This window comes from Myiozetetes cayanensis, unplaced genomic scaffold, assembly GCF_022539395.1.
Source record: "Myiozetetes cayanensis isolate MyiCay16 unplaced genomic scaffold, myiCay2020 scf1, whole genome shotgun sequence".
Taxonomy (NCBI): domain Eukaryota; kingdom Metazoa; phylum Chordata; class Aves; order Passeriformes; family Tyrannidae; genus Myiozetetes; species Myiozetetes cayanensis.
This window is the reverse complement of record NW_026086604.1, coordinates 105,043,037-105,055,475: the sequence shown is the minus strand read 5'-3', so window position 1 is coordinate 105,055,475 and position 12,439 is coordinate 105,043,037. Positions and strand designations below refer to the sequence as shown.

The window sequence follows — 12,439 nt, the reverse complement described above, 5'->3', positions numbered from 1 at the left end:
TGCATATATGCAGTTATCTAAAGATTTAGTTGCTACATATTTTAGTGACCTGCAATGCTCCCCAAGACTGCACCTCACCTTTAGAAACTTAGGTCTCTCACTGGTGTAATATTTGCCTTGCATTATTGTGTGTGAGAACTGTAGAATTTTGTGCCAAAGACAAACTTTTTTAATAGTTGTACTTTTTAGGTTTTTTTTTTATGAAACTGCTTTCAAAATAGGATTTAGACTTGGTACATTAGGTATTTTTTGGGACTACTGAAATATCTGTTTTACATCTATAGCCTATGAAAAGCTGAGGATCTCCTTTGTTCATGGTTATCAAATGGAAAGAAAGCATATTCTAAAATGAAGGATCCTTAAGGTAAAAGGCCAAGCAAGTTATTTGTGTTTATGCAATTTATGCTTCTGAAGTAGGTAGTAGAGTGTCAGTTGAAATATAGCACAGACTGAGAGACCACCTAGGAATTTATGAGTGACTCAGTCTGGAAAGTGGCCTTTGCCTTGTTGTTGAGTGGGATTCAGGTAGTTACAGTCACACAAGTGCAACTGTATTTGCCAGTGTCTTCAGCGTAATTGATATTTTCTGTGCATTATCCGTAATGGGCTACAGGTAGCTTGCCTTTAGTCCAAATTCTAGGAATTCTGAATGGTACTATCCCGTCCAGTAATGATATTACAGGAAGCATAAAAATGAATGAGCACACCTCATCGGCATGGTAAATTCATTGATCTTCTCACAATTTTCAGTTGCATATTCGTCAGGAAATGTGCTTAGATATTTGAAGGCCCATAGTAGACTGATGAAGATTTTACTATTGCTTGTATCCTTATAAAGATGAAGCTGTATAGTGCATGCAATTAGTGGTTAAAGGGGTCAGATGCAGCTGATGTAGGGTACTACATAGTGTTGTGTTTGTCATGTGGCTTTGTGACCCATAACTGCTAAAATGTGACTGCAGTATGGAACTTCACCTTGTGTAGAACGTAAGGTGTGGAAATCATGAAGGGTTTGGTCAGAGCACATTGAATGCCAACACAAATACATCAGGTGACATGGCAGTGATATCGTTATTCTTCTCTAACCAAAGTATGTCATGTTGGTTTTCACTACTTGCGATGAATTTCTCAGTTCTTCTTTGCATGGTTAGCTGGGCTTTTTTGTTTGTTTGTTTTGTTACTTGACTCTGATTTATGTAGTGTTTGGACTCATGAGTATCCTGTGGGTTCTTCATTTAATTTGGAAACATTACATTTTAAAATCTAAAACAAAAGCTATCAACACATTTTGTTTGAAATGTTTCATATTTATAGTTCCCTAAAATTCTGTTTTCTTTATCTTCCCAGTCACATGGGAGCTTGGAGGGAACACACACACATCTCCAATGCAGATTAAAAATAGTTTTCCTCTACCAAATGCTAACAGCTGGTTGGCTTTCTTTCCCTGCTGAAGATGCATCATATAGTATTTTCGTTTTCCTGCTGTTGCCAAATGTTAATGGATCAGGCTCTGCAAGTTGTTTTTGTAAATTCTGTTGCAATTCTAATCACACTTTAACAGCATTTCTATGAGGTTTTTTACAACTCCAGCCAAACACCTATTACTTCAACCTGCAGATAAATAAACAGAAAGTGGTTGAGGGAGATGCTTTGTGTTGATTTAAATGACCATCAGTGCTTCTGTAAGCCAAGTATTATTTGGGGAACATGATGATGTAGTGGCACTCATGAGAATGGGTCTCCAAAGTTCTATATCCCCAGGATAAAACCCTAACCTTTGTTCCTTTCCTTTATTTGAAGTAATTCAGTGCAAATACCGTGGAAAATCTCTTGTCATATTGACATTACAGCAATTGCCTAGTGAAATCACTGTCATCTTCGATTTTCACTCAGTGATGGAAAATGTTTAAACATTGTATTTCAAGAAAGAAGACATTTATAGCAATATTTTTCAAAGTAGCCATTTTTGTAGTGCTGTGAGTGGACATATTATATACAATGACAAGTTATTACTGAATGGAGTAGAATATCTTATAATAGCTCTTCTGCCTTTTCCCATCTTGAAGTACTCAGCAAAACTGTCTAACCATATTAGAAGAAGTGAATCTGTTATTTTATTTTGAAAATTCTTTCATAATGTCTGGCACTTAGAGTGGTATTACCTTCATATACACGATCCATAATGTTTACATTTTGGCATAAAAGCTGAAGCAAATAGTGCAAGACATGGAGAGACATGAGAGTTAATAAAATAACAGATGACAGTTATGTTCCTGTGGAAATAATTATATACCGCATTTTTAATTGCATAGAATCAGTGTGTTGGCTTTGATTAATACAGTAGGCTTGCTGGTCGTATGGAGATTAGTGTCTTGTGTGGTATAAACCTGAAAGTTAATTTATTGTCATGTATTATGTGATATGATGGGGATCAATTTCAGGAATGCCTTAAAAATATGCTCTGTACAAAATCCTTTCTACACCGATTGTACTAGATAGATTAATCCTATCTTGCCATATGGACTTGAAATTGCTTTGGGTATGCAAAAGAAAAATCTAGATCAGTGATAACTCATTTAATACTCTGTGGTTTGTGTTTATGGAAAACAGAATTCCTCAGGATCTTCTAAAGGAAAACAAGAGTGTGCCAAAGGTAATTTCAGTGTTGAGTGTTCATGGATGGTAAAATTATATTTAACAGATGTTTGTAATTTTTGCAGGTAATAGCTCTAGCAGATGCAGCAGAAGAAAATCAAGCCAACATGTTCCAGGCATTCACAAAGTTGAAAAGTGCCACCCATCTGGTGATTATGCTGATTAGTTTGTGGCAGAAGCTCAGCACTGATCAAGTTGCTATTCTGGAAGCTACGTTTTTGCCATTAACAGAGGATACACAAGAGCTGGTAAGAATCTGTAAGAGCTGCTTGAAAAATGCTCATTTGCAAAACTTTAAGCCCTTAAATTAACGTATTTTCCCCTGTACTTTACTGAAGACTATCCTTAGAAGTAATATAAGTAGCCTTATTAAATTCAATATTTGATGCAAACTACATTGATTTTCTTAGGAAAGTGGAAAAGTAGGAGTGGGTTATAGAATGTTTTATTAGAAGATAACAGGTGATATCAGTTAAATTCTGCTTAACCTTTCCATAAGAAGAGAAGTAGGAGTGTCTCACACAAATTTAGCTGATTTTACCTTCAGTCCAGTTGTTAGCACAAACAGAATACAGCCATTTTTTAAGACTTGAATGTAAATGCTATATAATATACATGTGCACATTTCAATAGAAATATAAAATACAGACATATACACACAGTAAATACAGTGTATTTCATCTATTAAGCATTTGCCATACTTTGTCCTCAGTGTTTTTAGAATGATTTATATTACTGATGACAGCTATCCAAAGAAAATACTGTTATAGATAATGTCCTTATATTCACCAAACCATTGTCTACAGAGTCCTGCCTTGTGTAGATATTTTGCAAATTCTACTCTGTTTTAATGAGTGTGACCATGTAGGATTGTGTGCAAAATTTGGAGAATGGTCTGTGAAGAAAAATAAGGCCTATCCATGCCTAAAATCTCCAGCTAAACACTGCTTTAGTTGAATTAAGGAATGTTCTCAACTGAATTAAGAGCTGATCCCCTGTTGGTTTCAAGTCTAGCTTTCTTACCAGATTCTATAATAAAGTACTTAACAATAGTTTGCCACAGTTAGAAGAGAAATAAATTCTGACATTAATACATCTCAACACTTTATTTTAGGCATCTGAACTATGTGGTGTACTGCATAACCTTTCACAAATGACTTCTAGGAAATAAAAAAATCAGAATTACCTTAAGTACATACTAGTTTTAATTTTCATGCTCTGCAGAGGGTTTTGCAGTGCACAGTGAATCCAGATTTTGGTGCATACCCGGAATACTTAGAATGGTTTGTGGTCTTTTAGACAGCTTGTGCTGGGTTCCAAGTGAATGTAGGATCATCTGCCGTTCCCACCTGGGGGGCAAAAAGGGTTTTGGCATTCTTCATGGTATTGACTCATAGTAGGCAAAACCCCCCAGTTCTACTGAGATTTGTTTTGGATTTAGTCCTCATTTAAACTTGAAAAATCAAGCTTTGCAGCTGAGGAGTATGCACTCCCATGAATGGAACTGAAAGGAAGGTCCTATGAATCTCATAAAAGCCCAAACAGCCGTTTTTTGCACGACTCCTTTTTGTTTTGCCATCAGGAACTGCATTGCTTTGATATGTGTTTTGATACAACATGGTAAAATTTGTTGCATATCCTATAATACAGGATATCACTTCAGCATGTATCTCGGTGTGGTTTTAATATAGTACTTAACAATATTTCATGTTAAAGCTGTAAGACTTCACATAAATATTGTAAGGATGTATATCCTACAGAGCAGTCAGGATGAAAAATGTAAACCAACAATAACTGAAGGTGGAAATGGAAATGAAACCTTTACAAAACTCTGAATTATGTGCCATATTGAAGTTGTTATGGTACCACAGAAATCTGAATGTAATTTAAGGAGCTTAGGCAGGGAATGGGGAAATCTTCTGACATACCAATGATATTTACAGACAGAAGCTCCTAGCTTGTGTTCAGGGTTTTCTTGCAAGCAGTCAAGTGGAACACTGGTGAAAGAGAGTGAAGAATCTCTGAGGAGTTTTTATTTACTCTTCAAACAATTCCGCACAATGGTTTGTTGTATTTTTATTTGGACGGAGTGTGTCAGAAGACAGTTTGGATGCAGTCTACATCTCTAGAACATTTTCTGCCTTGTGAGCATTAAACTATGGAAGTGTTTTTTTAATAAAAGGGAAATGTTTGGAATATACTGTTACCATAAAAAGAAATGCTTCTTTGACCATAACATCAACATTATTCTCATACATGCCATTTCATTTAGAACAGATTGTATCTTGTTTTTTAGACCTGGCAGTCAATTCAGTTAGATATTTAGCAAATATGAAAGTGGCGTTTTGTGTACCCATTGCTGCAAAACTTTTGTCTAAGAACATGTAAAATTTGGTTTTCTTGTCTACAAAGATATAGCAGAAGTAATACTGCAAACTTGTGTATTTTTTGGGAATAAGAGATATTTGGCATCATATTTCATTTCTGGCAGTAAACTTCTAACTAGCACCTAAATAGCATTGCTTTGACTAAACTGACTAAAAGGGCTGCTCTTATTCAGGACTAGAAATACAAGAACTTTCTCCTTTTTCAGTGATTCTTTCATGAATTCTGCACAGTTGGAGAGTATAACACCAGCAGTTGAATGAGATCTCTCAGGTCTTGGTGGGATAAATGAGCTAATTCTTCTGCTAATGAAATTATTATGAAAGGAGTAGCAAATCTGAATAAAAATTAATTGCATTTGCATGGAAGTTAGGTGCAGTTCTGTCCAATTCAAAATATAGAAGCATTTATTGTCACTATTTCAGAGCTTGGTGTTACAGCCACATGCAAACTATACTTTCAAATACATACTAGTTTTGAGTCCTGTGTTTTTCTATGTGTTGAAATATATGGTAGAAAAATATTCTAGGGTGCTTTTGAAGACAAAAGAATCCATGATCATCATGATAATGTTAATAATGTACTGGAGATTTTATTACACAGTTCACTTTTTTTTCACGCGAGTTGGTCACTGTTCTGTAAGACTAACACATTTGTTTTTAGTTAATAACAGGGAGTGACAGCAATTTGGAGTACTGCAAAGTCTGAAATAATTAAAAAAAAATCATGGAAATGTTAAGGGGTGTTTTCCAGTGATTATACATTACCAAGCTGAGTTTTTCGGATGGAAAAAGATATTTGAAAAATGCTGAGTTTGTGTTGTTTACAATAAGAAATCCATTTGGGAAAGGAGGGAATTTGTCCAGGCTAATTTGAAGGGTCCAAAGGGTTCATGCTGAAGTGGGTAGTTTTAAGGTAATGGCTGCATGGTGTCTGGATTGACTGATGGCTCATATGTCTGATCATTAAGCTATAAATGCTTTTTTTGTTTAGGACATTATAAAGGGAAAAAATGTATGTTGATACTAACATTCTGACTTTAAGACTGATGGAGGGCCCTCTGTGGTATAGCCATCAACAGCAACTTTACCAAAGAATAAATATTTTCATAGTTCTCGTGATGTTACCAAATAATGTCATACAGGTGCTTCATTGCTCAGAATCATCCCTTTCTTGTCATAGTCCCACTTGTGACACTATAGTTAATAGTAATAGCTATAGGAATGGCATCACAGATGCCATCATGTTTCCATCTCTCTCTATTTATGTTTGGAATTGTACAAACCAAGTAAATGTCTGTATTAGATCTTAATTTTTTATTGAAGTAGTAATTTGGAAGAAAAATAAGCCTGAGGATGAAATTCATCTTTTAAATGACTCTATGATTTAGTGTAATTAACTTATGCTAGGGACTATAAATTTACCACTTCACAGTGCTGATTAAATAAAGCTGAAACGATGAAAAGAAATGGTGTCAGAAGAAAATCTTTAAGTGCCTAGTAAAAGTCATAGGAGTTACTATCAAAATGTCTGTGCTTTCTGTAAGAAGATAATCTGAATGTAAATTGTGAGAAAAAGAAAAGATCATTTTGGAAAGACTAGACAGCCTGCTACGTTTTATGCATGGTAGCAGATGGGTTTTACTGTAGAGTTCTTGAGTAATGCAGAAAGTACCCTTTTGTGGGAATAATCCTTTACCGAGTTTATCTCAAAATCAAAGGTAAGGTTACTTCTGTAATTCTAGCAGGCTTAATTCTGTCACAACTGATAGTAGCCAAATTTGTCTTTAAATTTTCCATCAATGTTTAGTACTTTCAAAGCTTTGAACTAATAATTACATCTTTGGCAAGAGTAATTTTTCTGAGCCCTAATTCTTAGAATTTGTTGGAAATATCATTTTTGCTAATTCTTGTAACTAATCCAACCTAGGTCTTAATCATGGTAAAATATATCTGGAATTATTTTTTTATGCCTTATATTTTCTATACTCTGCTTGTCATTGTAACCTCTTTCTAAATGTAAAGCTCCACCTGTCTACCAGACTAAAATATTTTAAAATAGGCTGAAATATTTCATATTTTCTTGTTTGCCACAGGCTGGTACAAATTATTTTTTGATATTTTGTAAATACTTTACAATTTTCTTAAACAAAACAAAAAACCCCACCCCAGGCTCAATAAACCAACAAAAAAAACCCCAAAACCAGCACAAGGCAGTGAGCAGTGATGACTAGTAACTTGGAATAAGTTTTCCATATATCTATATTCTATATAGCAGATACATATGTATATATATACATATATATACATATATGGAGCTATATAGCAGATACATTATATTTATCCCCTCTCTCCTTTCTAGAAACACAGTGAATATATCTGTGAATAAGTAGTTTTAGAGGGAGAAGCACATGAAATTTGTTGCCTTTTTTCCAGCAGGGAAAATTACTTTACATTAAGTGACATTGACTATCTTTTTTAGAAGTCAAAATATAAAGAAGCCTTGCTCCTATTCGAATCAAGGGCGTACAACAGAACCATTCAGAAAGACACTTCACTGTACCAGAAGAGTCTCAGTCTAAAAGAACTGGGGGGAAAAAAGCTAGTGAGTTTTAAGTCTTTAATCACCAAAAGAAAAGGAAGAAGCTTTAAGCTTACCCAGTAAACCCCTTAATTTTTCAGTAAAGAAGGTCAGTCAGCCTAAAGGTTAGTTTTGGTTCAGGGCAACCAAAGTTCCCAGTCAAGTGATGGGAAGAAGCTGAGGGAATGAGATTCCCACTCCTCCCTGGGCAGGGAGGAGTAGGAGGGAGAAAGATTTAAATGGAGTAATGATGCCTTTGCTCAAGCATGTACGTGTGAGCCAGCTGGAGAATAAGAGAAGAGCGTGGTTCAAGTACCAGCCTTCTTTGATGGTATGTTTTGATAAGGAAGTTATCAGTGCTCTACTGCTTAGCAGAGGCTTTCAAGAAGATCAGACTACACCAGAGATATCTGAAATCATAGAATCATGAAGGTTGGAAAAGACCTCCAAGATCGTGGAGTCCAACCTTTTGACCAAACACTACCTTGTCAGCTAGACCATGGCACAAAGTACCATTTCCAGTCATTTCTTGAAGACCTCCAGGGATGGTGACTTCACCACCTCCCTGGGAAGCCTATTCCAATGCCTGACCACCCCTTCAGTGAAGAAATTCTTCCTGATGTCCAACCTGAGCCCCCCGGTGCAGCACGAGGCTTTGACCTCTTTCCTTTCACTAATTGCCTGGGAGAGGAGACTGACTCTCATCTCGCTGCAACCTCCTTTCAGGTGGTTCTAGAAAGCAATAAGGTCTCCCCTGCACCTCATCTTCTCTAGGCTTAACAGTCCCAGCTCCCTCGGTTGCTCCTCATGTGAGTAGGTGGACAGAAGGACACCTGATTGTAAACCCAGTAAGTTACTGCAAAGTGATGTGTAACTATTTCTAGTTTACTTTTATTTGTAATCTCTTAAACTCAGGGTTTCAAACTGATTGATTATTTGACAATTTCAGAATGTCTAAAAAAACCCCAAAAATCTTGGTAAGTAACTTTGGCGAAAGAGGGAATTTGAAGAGCAAGGTGGTGATCTCACCACTAATTTAATCACTATCACAGTTCCTTTAAATGTCTGTTAGTAATTTTCTTCCTTCGGTTAAATTTATTTACTGAGAAGACAGTGGGTTATGGCAAAAATAGTAAGTTGAAGACAAATTGCAACACTATCTAGTGATCTTCATTTGTAACTAAATTCATGTGATTCCTCACAGTGACTTCTCTGGGTGGAATAGAAAAGTAGCAATGCTTTGTTGGTCTGAGAAAGAAAGGCTTAGTGTGGTCTCTTTGCAACTTTTATGTACCAATGAAAGTCTATAATATATCTCTATCTGATGCTTCCCACTTCGAAGGACTACAAGAAGCAGCTATGGGCAATTGTATTTTCAATTTTTTTATCATTTGATGGTTCTGTGGTGGTTGATAAGGGGGTGTAAGATTTTTATTTTTCAAAAGGCTTGCTTCTGATGGTTGGTAATAATACTGGTTTTCAAAAAAGAAAGCTTTCTCTATTTCTTCCAGATAGCGTAAAATTAAACATAATTATGCAGAACTAAGTTTAGTGTGCATTATGAATTGTAAAGGTTCAAATGACAGAAAAAATTGTTGTATTCTTGTCTTGTTCAGTTGTATTCCCTGGAACTTTTATCAAGCTCAGAATAAGCATTCAGCCTTGGTATAAACCTTATGCTAATGGAGAATCTGACGTATTTGTTGGTTAGATGTATTTTAATTTAAAAGTTTTAAGAATTAATTTTGTTTTAAATTTGAGCCAGCATCTTATTTTTTACTATGAATATTGGAGATACTTAAGTTAATCTTTGATGGGCTGTCTCTGTTGTGATCAGAAGCCTACTCAGGGATCTTATTTCTTAGTGTTAATTAGTCAAGGCAGAACTGTGTGTTCTGCTGTAATTAATTTACTTCCAGCATATATCACCTCCTTTTAAACTAATTTGGATACCCTACAAAGTACTGCAGTTGTCCCAAGAGACATATCCTTTGTTTGATAAATTAAATAAGCTTCTGTTATCAGACATCTTTCTCTATGTAATATCGAGATGGGGACCTCTAAACTTTCTCTTTGTTAGAGTAATCTGTCTAGTTCAGGTACAAAGAGCTATTTTAGTGTAGTAGTAATTACTGAGTATGTGCTGCATACCAGGAGTTCAGATCAGTTGTCATCTAAACTGCTTAATGACAAGAGTGATGCATTACAGTGATTACAGCAATGTTGTTCACCAAAGGGTCTTAACACTCAATATACATAATCAGTGGCTCTTTCTTTTGCCCTTTTTTTTTTTCCCTTCTTTTAAAGAAGTTTATTGTCAGTGGAGAATTCTCTTGATATTGTGTCCTAATTGAAAGATCCACAGACTCTTGCTATGCAGCCTTCCAGCACCTAAAAAGGGCTTACAAGAGGGATAGAGAGGGATTTTTCACAAGGGTGTGTAGTGTTAGGTCAAGGGGGAATGGCCTGAAGCTGAGGGGAGGGTAGGCTTAGATTAGATATTAGGAAGAAATCCTTTACTGTAAGAGTGAGGTGGTGAGGCACTGGAACAGATTGTCCAGATAGGCTGTGGACTCCCCATCCACAGGTGTGGGGCCAGGTTGTGTTCAGGGCTAGGTTGGATGGTGCTTTGAGAAACCTGGTCTAGTGAAAGGTGTCCCTGCCTATGGCAGGGAGGTTGGAACTAGATGATCTTTAAAGTCCCTTCCAACCCAAACCATTCTACAATTCTATGTATTGATCAGTATTGTACTAGTGTTTTAGAAATTTATTGTGATTTATGATTTATTGTAAAATTCTACTGGGATTACTTGTATTTTGAAACAACGTATTTGTTTCAGCACCATTAGTGGATGACCTTTATATTACATAGTAGGACAGGGTTTATAGAATTAAAAGCTTCCTATTTACTGTTGGCTTTATTTCCTGATTGTCTCATATTAAAACTATGATACTTTTATTATAAATGCTGTAGTGCTATGTTTCTAGCATTGTGTCTAACCATATATCATGACATTTTCTGATAAAATGAATTACTCCCAATAATTCTATAGATCTATTTATATTGAACATATTACAATGATGTGCAGCTAAATTCATAATTTCCTTTAGATCTGACGGTCAGAAATGTTTCTGAGGGTGTTTCAAGGTCTAATCACCAAACTAATCTTTGTTCTTAGAGGGTGTGAGAGGAACCAGTTGTGGTATGACTGCTTTTGGTTTGGAAGTTGGTGGTTGTTCGTGGTTCTAACTTGCAGTCGAAATGTAACATTTTTTGGTCATTACTGGATAACATATAGCTCTGGTGCACATGGTGTGTTGTTGTATAACCTGTCTACTGGAATTTACAAAGATATCGTGTCATCAGATAAATACAGATAGATAGGTAAGATATCATACAGAAATTGTCATGTGAATCTTTCGTCTTGTTACAAAATCCCAGACAAAAACTCACTTGTTTTTTTTTATTATGATTTTCAGAGTAGTCATTTTTTTTCAGATTGAAGTTTTTGTTTTAGTTAATGGCAAGATGTTTTGTCTTAATTCCTAGATTAAGAATGGTATACCAGTATTCTTGTATATTTGAGAGGTGGTGAGAGACTCAGTTTGCATTAAAACAGACCAAATTAAAGGAGCATGAAGATTGTATCATTTTATGTCTTTCATCATCACCTGGCTTTTTCAATGAAGAGAGAGTTTGAGAAAACCAAAATATGGTTTGGCTACCTCAAAAGTAAAACAGGTCATAAGTCAAGTCTGTACAAACAATGGAGAATAATAATTGCTGCCCAAGCTACTGTCTCAAGAAAAAAGAAAAAGAAAAAAAAACTGGAGTAAACTTGAAAATTGGCTGTTCGAGTAAACATGCAAGTCCAGTTTGGCACTATCCTTTTTGTCCTCACCTGCGTGTTTTGGGAGAATTTGGTGGTGCACAGATTTAAATGAGATGAGAATTTAAATAGGAAACAAACTTTATCAAGTCTGGGTTTTTTTCAGAGGTGAAAGATTTGAGTGAGTATGGTTCCATATTTCACAGAGCTTTGGAAACACAAACTCATTTGTCAGTATTTCATATTATATTATATTGGTAACCTAATAAAAGATGTCATAGTAAAAGATGAAAAGTTCCTCCCCAAGTATATCACTGATCTAAAAATGGAATATGGACTGAGGTGCAATGAGAAGTTTCAATACACTTGTTTTAGCATATGTTTTTTCCACTTTGTTCCTTCCCAGTGTCAAAAATTAGCTTACTGGATCTAATTGAAGTTATAGAGTTCAGGGGTTGCAGACCTTCTGCTGGATATACAGCATTCTTCAGCAAGATGAACAACTTCTGGTGTATTTGCATGCCTGCAGACAGCTCTGACAACATCTGCAAAACCCAAACAAGTCCTAGCTGACTGGTGAGAAGTTCTTGAGGAAAAAAAGGATGAAGTGTTAGATGATTTCAGAGGTAAAAAGCAAAACAACAGACAAGCTGGCAACAAAAGAAGCCAAATCACTCCATTCACGTAGTGAATACAAGAATTTCTTTCATCAGTTCTCAGAAAGGGATCAATGGTCATAAGAAGTCAAGTTAATAAGAAAATGAACATGACAAAAATCCCTCAGAAATTCAGGATTCAGGAGTAGCTTCTACAGAAACCCATGAAGTGTTTAAACTTTCATTATTACAGATAGGATGCATTTGTATTACAACAAATAAGCATTACTAGAGGAGTAACTCTACAGTTACATAGTGAGAATTTATCTGTTGAAAAAAATATGCCCTTTTCTCTGCCTCTCCTCCACTCTTAAAAAACCACTGTTGTCCAGA

General features: G+C 35.7%; 1 protein-coding gene across 3 annotated transcripts in view; it reads left to right on the top strand.

Moving 5' to 3' along the window:
* The window catches only part of BBS9 (Bardet-Biedl syndrome 9), a 284,336-nt gene that overhangs the window by 123,413 nt on the left and 148,484 nt on the right, over positions 1 to 12,439 (top strand). For all 3 annotated transcript variants that reach the window (XM_050309358.1, XM_050309348.1, XM_050309368.1), the window contains one exon: positions 2,721 to 2,903. In XM_050309358.1, the coding sequence (XP_050165315.1) occupies positions 2,721 to 2,903 (183 nt within the window). The remainder of the gene's footprint in view (positions 1 to 2,720; positions 2,904 to 12,439) is intronic.